Genomic DNA, 14,048 nt, shown 5'->3' with positions numbered 1-14,048 from the left:
ATACCCTGACTTTAAAAACTGAAAAATAGAACCTAGCCAGCACTCTGTTTTTATGCCTGGGCAAGGGGTGTGAAGAAAATCATCCTCACAATGTGAGCCAAAAAGCTCAACTTTCTTGCAGTCAACTGGAGATTTATAGCAGAATTTGGGAATTCTTACCCAAATTATTTGGAACTGCTTCTTATACTTGTTTTAAATGTATATGTGTAAATAAACTGGAAGTGCAGGCTGAGAGGAAATCTGTTTCCAAATGTGTTTCTATAGCCTATATACAATAGTGCATAACATATGCCTAATTCTATACCATTGAGGTAAATATATAAACATTCAACAAAATGCCCACAATATTATTTTTGTTATGGATACAAAAGGACTTTCTCCAGCCTAGCACATCCAGGCAAGATCATGAATAAAAACAAAAATTTAATATCACATCCTGAAGGTCACAAAATTGGCATTTGGCCAAGTGCAAAGTAAAAGGAAAGTACAGGACCAGGTTTTGTCAACAAAACTTCTATCTTCCCATCTCATTAAGTTCAAATCTAGGGCATTTGCATTGTTATTGTGCTGCATTTTGATAGAAAAAAATAATCACTAGAGTAGAGTCTACATCTCACTAAAATTCCCTTCCATGTTTTTCCTTCTTTCTTCCTCATTCCTTCGGTACTTCCCCAAATGGCTTTCAATAAATAAACTACACTGGCAAAATTATTGTTCTGTGTTTATACTAATATACTTTAGATTATTTAATAAATAGTAAATAAGGTCATTTTAAAATCTACTCAGCTTCTTGTGGTAACTAAGAAGAAATGGGATGCTGCCAAAGACTCGAGGCAGAACACGAGAAAGTGTGAGATCAGGAATGGAATCTGATGGGACAACTTCTACCTACTCTAGTGGTTGAATCCCATCACCCCTCCAATTTACATCCAGTTGAGGACCAATCCTGCCAGTGACAGAGAGACTGATTTGCAGGAAACAACCCCTTGGGAATCTAGCTTGAACAGACCCTTGCCTGTGGAACAACCAGACACTATATATGAGTGTGTGAGAATGTTCATGTGTATGTGTGAGAGTGTATGTGTGAGTGTGCATGTGCGTGTATGAGTGTGTGTGTGTTTGTGTGACTCTTCTAGGTACTGGGGTATGGCTTTGAACAAGACAAACGCCTCTGCATTCATGGTAAATGTACAATTTTAGCTAGTGAAAAATGCTAAGAGGAAAACTAAAGCAGGACAGGGTATACAGAAATAAGTAAGATGGAGAGCTTGCTATTTGTGCACAGATATATACAAAATGTATATACGTTAGATTCATGTCTGTTTCAACAATGTCACTCTTTGCAAGTATAACAAGTATTATGCAGGATTATATAGGTATTTCTACATGAGAGATACATCAGGATGAGGTATCACCATTCTTTAGCCATCACTTATTTACGGGGGTGGTTATATGCTTATTTGGAATGCTAGGCTAGCATACCAATCTTATAGAACAGAACTAATTTATTCTATGGATTCATCACTGACATGTTCTTTGCTTGAAGGAGCATGATAGGAGAATTTTGACTTTGCCCTAATGCACCATAAGAAATAATTAGATTTTCAAGTCTCTTAGAGTATTTTTGCATAGTTTTCAGTCTCTGTTTTGTCAATATAGAAAAGCCAACAAATTGTTCTACTAACCATATTGGTTGTTACTGTTTAAGAAATTCAAAGCCTTCTGGACTTCTGTAGTGTAAGAAAAAAGGCCAACCTCCATAGGGCCATTGGAAATTCAGATCCATGTCATAATCAGAATCCATCAAGAGAGGAATGAATAAAACATGGCACACAGTAAGAGTGACACTGTGAACACTGACCTTCTGGAAAAGTGAATTACAACATTCTCTCACCTTGCCTTCCATGCATCCGGGATAAACAGGGTAGTAAAGACAGGACTTGTAGCCTAAACGAAGGATCTCCTTCAGAAAAAACTTGGTGTAGTGCCGGAAAATCGGGTTGAGGGCAAAGTAATGCAAGTGCCCGTGTTCTTCGCGCTGGTGGTGATTGAAGTAGATGAAATCTTCGATGTTGTAATGGGATTGTATGTACTCTATGTCCTAGAGAAGAGGCAGGAAAGGATGATTTAAACAAGTCTTTTAAACAAACTGCATGCATTTGGTGATAAATGTCTTTTAAAAATTATTTTAGTTACTTCAGTAATAAATGTTTTTCCCTCCCACTATTTACCATCTCAACTTCATTGTAATTTTTTCTTTTTTTGAGACAGGGTCTTGCTCTGTCACCTAGGATGGAGCTCAGGGGTGTGACCATAGCTCACTGCAACCTTGAGATCTTAGGCTCAAGCGATCCTCCCTCCTGCCTCAGCCTCCCGAGTAGCTGGGACTACAAGTATGTGCCACCATGCCCAGCTAATATTTTTTATTTTTTGTACAGACAGGATCTTGCTTGTAATTTTTTTTTAATTAGAAATTATATTTCCTAAAAATTACTTGTTCTGATGGCACGTCTTTTGGGATGGCCGCGAGCTTTGCAAGGTGTTCCTTACATACCCGTGGCTGCTAATAACTTGGAGAGCCCTGAGTCTCTGCCATTGACCAAGAGGCAGGACAGCAGCCCCTTACCACTGCTGGGCAAAATGAGCATGAGTTGGTCAGCACGAGCATGTGTAAAATTCAGGAGTCAACCAAACAGACCCACTGGTGTTCTCTGGATTCGTTACTATTCACCTGTTAATGTGGAAACGTGCCAACCCCAAGTCACACACTTTGATTGGCACATGTGGCTGGCTGGCCTGCAATCAAACTGTGAGCCTTGGCCCCATCCATGTGCATTCCTTGAACTTTCTATTCTTCTGATATATAACATTTTTATGCAATGGAAGGGAATTTAAAGGACTGATGAGTGATTATGTGTAAGAGGAAATATTGGACACATTGCTCTTGTTTCTGTGGGCCTGGCTCTGGTCCCCTCCCTTTGTCCCCACATTGCACTGGGAACCTGGGGCTCATCCATGAGAACTGTGCACTGGTTCAGCCTGTCCTGCTTCACTTCCGAGCGGCGCACACTATTGGGGGTGGGGGCCGAGGGGACCGACTCAAGGTGACTGTGACTCTCTCCAATGGCAGGAGCAGTAAACACATCTAAAATGTAGGAAACACCAAATCATATGCAGGCTGAAAAAAACTGACTATGTTTCTTCTTGTTTTAAAAGCACACATTTGAGAAAAGAAATCACAGAATGCAAAGACCTTAATGTACTCAGTGAACAGCAAGGCTGGCACTAGCAAACTCATAAAAACTGTGACGTCTGTGGCCAAGCCCCTCAATGCTCCTTGTCTTTCCAACTTCTGCTACAAAGCACAGAGGAAACAGAATTCCGGGTAACCTGGCCAGTGGTGGTACCCCTGGGCATTTCTGGCAACTTTTCCATCTGGATTGACCCTGTAACAGCCTTTATACTATAAGACTTTTCTTTAATTACCAAGGAGGCAACCCTCATTATAAAATAAAATGAGTGATAAGTGTAGCACTGAGAAATCATTGAAAAACAAAAAGCAAAGAGCCAACAGAGATTATTAGCTCAAAACAGCAGATGGGCCATGTGCATCTAATTTTCCTCCCATCCCAAATCCCTTAAAATAACAACAAAAAAAATTATTTTTGAAATAATGCACATGTAATGGGGTTGGGGGGGGAAGTAAAGCAATTTCACCTTGAAGGAAGTTTTTCCTTGGAAGGAAACTCTACCCCTAGGTTAAACCTTCCTACCTTGGGTCATTTGGGGATCCCTGCCTACCTGCCAATACTACTTTCAAGCACACAAGAAGAAGCCAGACAATAGATACCCCCTCCCAACTAGACAGAGGGGCAGACAGTCCTGCCAGTGACAGGAGAGACACAATGAAGAAACATACAGCACAACTGTCAAGGAAAACCATGCCAGCTACCCATACTGATAATCTAATCTTTCATTCATGACATGGACAGACTTTTAAGGAAAATTGACAAATAAGAAATACAAGAATGTTGAAACATACAACCTACTACAGAGGAAACAGATATTATTCAGGAAAGAAGAGAGAATTTAAAAAAAATTCTACATAGTGTTCTCAAAGATACTAAAAAGCATCTTGTCTATAACATAACAAATAAGCTGATACCAAAAAGGAACAATAAGAGAACAAGGAAGAGACTTGGGAATTAAATATATGAACTCTGAAATAAAAATTTCAATAAAAGACCTGGATAATATAATAAACATGACTGAAGACTGAATTGGGGATTCAGAAGACAAAATCGAGGAAGTCTAAAATGATAAGTAAGATGTATTTTTATATTTATATGCACATACATATGCGAATATATCTGTTAAGAGACACTGAAGAATCAATTCAAAAGATCCAATCAATATCCATCTATAAAAGAAATTTAAAAAGTGGAGAATGGAGAAAATGGAGGGGAAGAAATAATTAATGAAATTATGGAAGAAAAACTGTCAAAGGAGGCATAATGTACTTCTTGGTAAAATTTCAGAATTTCGGGGATAAAAGTAAAATTTAATTCTCAAGAAAGAGAGCAAACAAACACACATTTACAAAGGATCAAGAATCAAGTTGCTATCGGATTATATTTTATCAGTGACACTGGATACTAGAAGACAATGAGAGTATAAACATCAACATTCTGATGAGAAATAATCTGAACAAGAATTCTATGCACAGCCAAATTAGTATGCAAGTATGAAGACAAAATTAAAACTTCTTTTATATGTGTGGACCTTACTACCCACCACCCTTTTTAAAAGAATAACTCAAAGATATAGTGAATCAAGAAGAGAAATAAATCTAAGAAAGAAGATCGTATATAATACATTAAAGGAATAAAAAGGTTGGGCGTGGTGGCTCACACCTGTAATCCTAGCATTCTGGGAGGCCACGGCGGGTAGATCGCTCGAAGTCAGGAGTTCGAGACCAGCCTGAGCAAGAGGGAGACCCCGTCTGTACTAAAAATAGAAAGAAATTATCTGGCCAACTAAAAATATATAGAGAAAAAATTAGCCAGGCATGGTGGCGCATGCCTGTAGTCCCAGCCACTCGGGAGGCTGAGGCAGGAGGATCGCTTGAGCCCAGGAGTTTGAGGTTGCTGTGAGCTAGGCTGATGCCATGGCACTCTAGCCGGGGAAACAGAGCAAGACTCTGTCTCAAAAAAAAAAAAAGCAATATGGACATCTCAATAAATGCTAAAAACATACTTGATAAGTTTCAACACCCATTCACAATAAAAAACTTTTAGTAAGCTAGAAATAGAAGCAAACTTCCTTAACTTAATAAAGGATATCCCCCTGAAACTTACAGTAAATATTATGCTAAATGGAGAAAAATGTAGAATCATCTCATTAAAATCAAGAACACTACAAAAGTAGCCATTATTAACACTACTATTCAATGTTGTCCTATCCATACAATAAAATTGGAGAAAGATAAAAGGTACAAATATTTAAAAGGAATGTATGGCAGGTTCTATTCCCTAAAGACTCCAAAGAAGGCCATCAGGACAGTATCCTCCCTTCCCACATCCTTTTCTGCACAGTGACCTTGCCACACCCCTATGGAGAGGTGGGGTCTGCTGCCCACTCTTGAGCCTGAGCATGTCTTCTACCTGCTCTGACCAACAGGATATGGTGGAAGTGATGTTGTGCCAAAAAAGAGAATCCATTGAAAAACGTTCAGCGCTAGTAAGAGACTTCAGAAAGGTGATTGGATACAAGATCAGAATGCAAAAATTGGTAGTTTCCCCATATAGAAAAATAAACATTTGGAAAGTATGAAAAAAAATGTCTACTCACAATGCTAAGAAAAGTCATAAAACATGTAGAAATGAGTGACAAATTTCCAGGACTATATAGGGTCCGGGTCTCAGCAGGAAACAGACGGTATGTTCAAATTAGGATAACTGGAGGTGGCTTTAACAAAGGGAATATTTGCAAAGATGGGGCAGGGTGTAAGGAAATTAGACAGTGCAGCAGCAACTGCAAGCTATCCCCCATGCTACGTGGGTGGCATGGGAGGAGGACTAGTTGCCAGAATGTAAAAGGAGAGCATCGTGGAGAAGAGGCCACTTTGAAAAGACAGGGAACTCAGCAGAGAGATCAGCCCACTAGGGGCAACCCAAACTCACTGCCCATCCCCCTCTTGTCAGGGCTCCCCACCGGCCAAACCCGATGGAAAGCCAAGGGGCAAAGGCACCCATAATGTCAGCCATCCGCTCAGGCTCCCTGGGACCCAGCAGAGTTGCTAAGGGTGGAGAGTGGACCTGCAGGGCTAACAAAAAACTCTATGGCACAAAACATGGCAGAAAAACACGCATGAAAGGAGTAAAAACTCTTTCTAAAGAAACCAAAGAGTTAAGCAACAACAACACAGACAGCTCTGTTTCTAGAATGGGAGCCTTGATATTTTAATACTGTCAATTCTGCCTAAATTGTTCTATGAAATCCACATAGATGCAAATAAATTCATAGTAAGTATTACAAGGTTTATCTGGAAGAGGAAATATCCAAGAAAATTTTAACAATTTAGAAAAAAGAAGGCAAGCGAGTGAAGACTCACCCCTACCAGATATGATAATGCATATAATGATGCAATAGGTACCAAAAAATAAATCTATGGAACATAATAGAGTTTGAAAATAGACATGGGCATATGGAAATTTAATAAATGTAAAAGCAGCGTCTTAAATCGGTAGGGAAAGAATGAACTACTCAGAAATAAATGCTTTGGAATAACTGGCTGTGCATTGGGAGAAAAATAAAATGACATGCCCACTTGACAACACATGTACACACACGCATGCACACACACACACACACACACAAAGCATGCAATTAAGTGCACAGAAGAATGATGGAAAGGATAAATGCCTAACTTATAGTAGCAATCCTTTGGGGAGAGCAGTGAGATATTTTTTTTTTTTATGGTGGAAGGTTAATGTGAATTTTTAGAATGAGAATCTTTTCATGTATTCTTGTAACAAGAAACATTTTGAACTGTAAAAAAAATGGAAATTTGAAAGGCTTCCAAGGGATGGGGGTGATGATATCCTTCAGAAAAAGGAGGCATTCACATTAAATAGGTAAAAATCAAACAAAAGAGGCACTGTGTGCTAATTCATGATATAACAAGTCACGATCAAGGAAATTAATGTGTGTTTCACAATTTACCATTTCATTTCTGATCACGGCAATACCAACTATTTGTTCTGCAACTTCGGCTACAAATGCCTGCAGTGGTGTTCCATCCTGAAAAGAGAAGCATGTATTTTAAGACCCTTAAAATATTGTTATCAATGTTTCTGTAAGCAGACAATAGTGGGTTTTAGTCATGATCACATAACAGCGATAGCGAAAAAAAAAAATTTACCAACACTTACTTTGGGTCAGGTATTAAGTTAAATGCCTTCCTTGTGTCTACTGGATCCTCATACCAACTCTAGGAAGGAAGTATTATTATCACTGTATCTATATTTCATCTATGAGAACATAAGGCTTGGGCAGTTGAGTAATTTGCCAAGCTCTCCACTAGTAAGGGATGGATCTATGATTCAAATCTCATGTCCCTTTTACATAGAATTTGCTTTCCTTAGCTCTAAATCAGTGGTTCTCAAATCTTATGATACACTGAGGGCTCCAAAGAGCTTTGGTTTATGTGTGTAGTATCTATCATATTTTTTGTATTAGAAATTAAAGCTGTATTAGAAATAAAAAATTTTACATTTGTTTATTGATTTTTGTTAATTATAAAACAAAATTTTAAATTAATTAAGTTCAAAATAATAATACATTGTGTTAATATAATGTATTTTTAATAAAAAAATAACTTTTCTAAAACAAAAATATTTAAAGAGTGACATTGTTTTATAGTTTTGCAAATCTCTTTAATGTCTGGCTTAATATTAATAAAAGACAGCTGGATTCTCATATCTGGTTTGTATGCAATCTCTTGCAATATGTTGTTTTGGTTGAAATATACGAAAAATATGACTTCACAAAGTTATATGTAGTTGGAAAAGGGAGAAGTATTTAAATAATCTTTTCAGGTAACTACTGATACTCTTCTTTGATGTGCCACAGAAACTCAACAAGCGGTAGTGTTTTAAAGATTAGTTGCAATGTGGAATCTGAAAAATTTATCAATGAATTTTATATATACCACTGTACAGTGTTAAAATTCACTTTTGTAACATCATACATTGTTTATCTGGAAAATAGTGGCTCAAATGCTATGCAGATTTTCCAAATGTAGATCCATTTCCTTAAAAAATATCAAAACATCACATTCATTAGTATCACCAACAGTCTCATCAGAAAAAGTTCTTTAGGCATTGAGAAGCTGCCAAGCTCACAATGGCAGATACTGGTTTTCTTAAATTCTATTTTTTTTCTTAAAAGCTTGGATTTTATTAGAGGGGACAAATGTTGGCAGTTGCTTTCTTGGAGTGACAAGTTCACCTCATTCATTTTTAAGAAAATGTCTGCCAACTACCCAAGTCCAAAAAACCATATTTTGCCTGCCAGTTGTTCTTTCAGGTAGAAATGGTGTTCCATGAAAATGGTGGCTAGTTCAGCAAGCAACTCAATCACATAAATGATTTTTCTTGAAACAATCAATATGCTTCAGGGTGCAGCAGAAGTACTTCAAGCACATTTCTCACTTTGTCACACAGAATGTTAAAAATACACGGACTCATGGGTTGAGACTTAATAAGGATTTTTTTCCTTTTCTTTTTTTAATTGAAGTTTTAATTGAGATAGTTATAGATTCACATGCAGTTGAAAGAAATAATACAGAAATTCCTTGTATGCTTTGTTCAATATCCCCAATGGTAACATTTTCCAAAACCATAGTATAATATGACAAGCAGGAAACTAACATTGATATGTACATATCATATCAATGTGTGTGTATGTATGTATTAAGTTTTATACAGTTTCATCACATGCACAGGTTTGTGTACCCACCACCGTGGTCATGATATTGAACAATCCAACACCACAAAAATCCTTTGTGTTGTCCTCTCTCCCCTGCCCTCCCACTGTCCTTAACCCCTGGCAACAGATAATATAGTCTCTATTTGTAAAATTTTGTCATTTCAAAATGTCGTATAAATAGAATTATACAATATATAATCTTTAGGAATTGGTTTTTTTTTTTTCACTCAGCATAACTGTCTGGAGATTCATCCAAGTTGCTGCGTGGATCAGTAGTTCATTTCTTTCATTGCTGAGCAGTACGACATGACATGGATGTGCCACTGTTTAACCATTCACCTGTCGAAGGACATCTGGGCTGCTATACCAGCTGCTATGAACATTCGTGTAAAGTCCTCATTTCTCTGGAATAAATGCCCAACAGTGCAATTGCTAGATCATATGATAGTTGCATTTTTTAGTTTTTAAAGAAACAGCCAAATGTTTTCCAGGGTGGCCGTACCATCCTGCCTTCACACCAGCAACATATGCGTGATCCAATTTCCCCACATCCTTGTTAGCATTTAGTGGTATCACTACTTTTTCTGTTTGCTTTAGTGATTCTGATAGGTGTGCAGTGATATCCCGTTGTGGTTTTCTTGTTCTGGGATGATGGTGAAGAACGCCATGACCACTGGGATGTTTGCTGTCACTTCCTTGGTCCACACTGAGGTGCCGGCATTTCACCCACCATTGCATTTGCACATCGGTACACATATCAATACAGTGAAACAGGAATATAATTTCTTACTCATATTATGAAAATAATTTTTTCCTAGCAGACTTTCTGAAAATTCATGTTTTGGAGGTCCCCAAAGTTCCTGAGACTACACTTTAAGCACTAGGACTCTACATCATACCCCTTAGAGGGGCCAGGAGGGAAAGAGTGAAAAATGAAGAAACAAAGAGACCAAGATAAACCAATGCAGAAAAAACACATGCTGGAAGGAAGTTTTATTTTAATTTGAGGGCATTATAAATGTTAAACATTTGTCACTATCTTTAGGCATTTGGTGTCTGCCTCCTGATGACTTAAAAATTAACTAAAAGGTGTTTTGTTTTTTTTTTTCTCAAAAGAGCCAACAACTGGGAATTCCCCAATGACCTCAAGCGTAGAATGGAGAAATAAGTGGTGGTATGTATATTCATGCAATGAAGTCCTGTATGCCATAATATGAAGGAATCTCTCAAACATATTGCTAAGCAAAAGAAACCTGGTATCAGAAAACAAACTATATGATTTCGTTTACATAAAGTGCAAAAATAGGCATAGCCAACCTCTGATCTAGGAAGTCCAGATGGTGTTAACTTAGGAGAAAGTGCCTGAACAGAAGCATGAGGGGAACTTCTGGTGGGCTGGGGTTAGTCTGTTTCTTGAAACAGGTGCTGGTTACCCCAAATATTCAAACTGTGAAATCTATCAAACTGTTTATTGGTTATACTTCAATAAATGTATTTCCTAATAAAATGAATTTAAAAAGTAACTATGTGTTTCTCTATCCAAATGCATTTTTCCCTGTCTAGTTAAATGACATGGTCCTTAAGACAGTGGTGCTAATGTGAAGCCACTACGAACCTGCCCTTTGCCCAAGGAACACATATATGTTACTACACTAGAGAAAGAGAATCCAAAATTTATCACATACAATCTTTCCCAGCCCATCCAATCCCTGAGGATGCAACCAGCTCAACAAAAGGGTCTGGTCAGACTCATCATCCAGTAGGTTGAAATGGGGTCCTATGCCCTAAATCTGATGCCCAGTGCTGCTGGGTGAGCGCCCAGTACCCATGGATTCCTGAGCTACCTTTCCCTAACCACCATCATACTGTAGCTGCCAGTTCTGGAGACCAAGCTCTATCTCATTTTGTGACAGTTGTCTGGATCAAGTCCAAATTTCCCATCCCCATGATAAGGATTTGGGGTATCTGATCAACCCCTGTGTGGGCCACCAGTGAGGAAAACAGCCTCACTTCCCTAAACCCCAGTTTCCATGGTTTTCTCTTCTTGTTCCCATCTTCCGACTCCATCTCTGCCACTCCCACCACATGGTTCCCCAGCTGAGGTCCAGAAGCCTCAGGGCTGAATCTACATGGGTCACAATGGTCCTATGTCATGAGGTCTGGTCACATCAGGTACTTACAGGGTCTCTGCGAGCCTTGTTGTATTGCGTTAAATCCTCCAGTATGCTGCTTCTCAGCATGAGAGTGCTGACGAGATTTTCCACGCCAGGAGTATCTGAGAGAGTGGCTAATCTTATATTAATGGACCTGGGGAAGTAAGAAGAGAAACATTTTTTTTAGGTTAAAGTACTAAATATGTATTCCCCCCAAAATGGGAACAGAATTGCAACATACCAACTTATATAAAATAATATCCAGTAGGGTATATATTTATATAACATTAAGGTTTGAATAATTGTAAAAGCAACTCATTTCATTCTAGACAACCTGGAAAACACATGTAAAAAGATAAAAATCATTGGTAATGCCATTAACCAAAGACAACACAAAGATACACTTTAACTGCACTTAATTTAAAATGTTCAGCATGCTGCTTGTTCCATATTTATTTCATACATAGAACCAAAGTCTCTCCCCAATTTTTAAAGGATGCTAGGAAGTTAAGAAATCACATCGTACCAAAGCTGGCTGCATGAGGATGGGACCCGGGAGTAGCAAAAGGCTGCATGCTTTGAAGGGCCTCCCACTTGGAGTTTAATGCCCTGAGTTTGCTGCCTTAAAATTCTTAATAATTTTATCTTTGATTTTGTGTTTTTAAGTGGAGTGAGGCAATGGAACATGTCGGGGGCTTGAAGACTCTGCTCACACATGGTCCCCACGTCCCACTGTCTCCTCATAATGGGTTCTCTCTCACCTGTTCCTTGCCCCTGGGACTATGGGACCTCCCTAGCCCTGCCTCATAACTGCTGCCTCCTGCCAGGGGTGACAACTGAGTTGCATTGTTGGGGGAAGCCCACGTTTAGCCACCACCCTCCACATTGGACCAGGCGTGGGAGACCTGTGCAGTCTCTGGTCAGACCAAGGGAGACTGGTTCCCACCCTGGGCAGGCAGTGCCATGATATGTTCAGCTGGCAGCTCAGTGTGGACCTCTTGCCCACCCCCAGCCCAGGTGATCAGTGCACCTTGCTGCACAGGTTGCAAGCCCTTGGTGGATGCATGTTTGCTGCGGGTTGGAGCAGCGGGCCTGTGGGAGGGAGAGGTTGACTTCCCCACTCCAGGCCACAGCCTTACATTTTCATTTTTGTAGTATGTCCTGCATATTACAAAGCCACTGGCCTTGCACTGAATTCTGTCCAGTCACTAGGCTATTATTACTCAATAGGACAATGCTACTCCTCCCAGTGCAGACAAACTAAAAAGATGATCTATTAATATCACCTTAATAATACTTATAAGCAATCTTTAAGTGAAAGACATGAACTTGACCACTTTACACCAAAATCTGGTTCAGATGGATTAAACATGTAAATATAAAAAACAAGATCACAAAAGTACTAGGAAAATATGCAAGAGAATTAAAAACGTATGTCCCTACAAAACCTTGTACATGAATGTTCATAGCAGCATTACTCATATAGCCCAAAAGGTGGAAACAACCCAAATGTCCAACAAGTGATGAATGGATAAACAAAATATGGTGTATACATGCAATGGAATATTACTCAGTCATAAAAGGGAGTGAAGTACTGACACATGTTCCAATGTGGGGGAACTTTAAAAACAGTATGCTAAGTGAAAGAAGCCATATAGAAAAGGTCATGTATTATATAATTCCATTTATATGAAATGTCCGTAATACGTAAATTTATAAAGACAGAAAGTAGATTAGTGTTTGTCACGGGGCTAGGGGGAGGAAGATGAGAATGTGAGTGACAGCTTAATGGGAACAGGATCTCCTTTGGGGTGATGCAAATGTTTTAGAATCAGATAGAGGGGATGGTTGCACAACATTGCAAAGGTATAATACTAAAAACCACTGAATTGTACACTTGAAGTGGGTGGATTATATGGTATGTAAATTACATCTCAGTAAAGCAGTTATGAAAAAAAATATATAATACCAAAGAAATTTGAAAGGAAAGAAAAAGGGAATGGCAACTAACAGCCAAAAAAATAAGCTAGTGTTGCTATATAAATATCAGATAAACCAGACCTAAGGCAAAAATCATCATGAGAAAAAGGTCTTTATTTGATAATAAAAGTAAAAATTCACTAGGACAATACAACTATATCAAATCCTAGGTGTCTAACAATATAGCTTCAGGATACTGAAGCAAAAATTGACAGGGTTATGAGAAGAGTTTGACTGATTCACCATCATATTGGTAGAGTTTAATACACCTCTCTCAGGTCCAGCCCTCGGGTTCATCTTGGCTTTCCCGCACACCTTTCAGCCCAGCATTGGTCTGACTGTCCCTTCAAAATGCATCTAAGAATCCAACCACTTCTCAAGACCTCCAGTGCTGACCCCAGCTACCACTGCCTCTCCCCAGGGTTGTTAGAACAGCATCATACTGTATCTCCATGTTTCCACCTTTGCCCCCCGACAATCCTTCCTCCCTACAAGCTGCCAGGTGATGCTTATAGACTGGTAAGTCAGATCATAGGACTTTGCTACTCAAATCCCAGTAATACAGGTGTTTTTGACCTCGTTTATGCCATGGGCCCCTCTCAGAATAATGTTTTTAAATGCATACAATAAGACACATTAGATTACAATATATGAGCTTCATTAAGTAAACATGATTCAGCAGTGGTCTGACAATTATCATAATTTTGCTGCATTGATGAGCATAAGCAATAAGTGATGTCTGCAGATATCTGCAAATCTGTAATGTGATAGGAAAACAGCTGTGCTTTCAATTAAAGAGAAAAGTACAGGTACTGCTCATACTATTGTGGCTTGTTGCCTACTTTTATAATGGAAGGAAACGGTAAATTTCAGTTAAAGCTTCATGAAAAATAAAAGATATAAATTTTCCCCTGAATTCTTCCT

The 14,048-nt window shown here is 38.7% G+C and overlaps 1 protein-coding gene across 1 annotated transcript in view; it reads right to left on the bottom strand.

Moving 5' to 3' along the window:
• Positions 1-14,048, bottom strand: part of CFAP61 (cilia and flagella associated protein 61) — a 253,590-nt gene that overhangs the window by 145,290 nt on the left and 94,252 nt on the right. Inside the window, exons 14-16 of the mRNA XM_045528893.1 lie at positions 11,172-11,298; positions 7,225-7,302; positions 1,895-2,101 (exon numbers count right to left, since the gene is read on the bottom strand). Of these exons, the coding sequence (XP_045384849.1) occupies positions 1,895-2,101; positions 7,225-7,302; positions 11,172-11,298 (412 nt within the window). The remainder of the gene's footprint in view (positions 1-1,894; positions 2,102-7,224; positions 7,303-11,171; positions 11,299-14,048) is intronic.

This window comes from Lemur catta, chromosome 17 (genome assembly GCF_020740605.2).
Source record: "Lemur catta isolate mLemCat1 chromosome 17, mLemCat1.pri, whole genome shotgun sequence".
Taxonomy (NCBI): domain Eukaryota; kingdom Metazoa; phylum Chordata; class Mammalia; order Primates; family Lemuridae; genus Lemur; species Lemur catta.
This window is presented reverse-complemented; position numbering and strand designations above follow the sequence as displayed.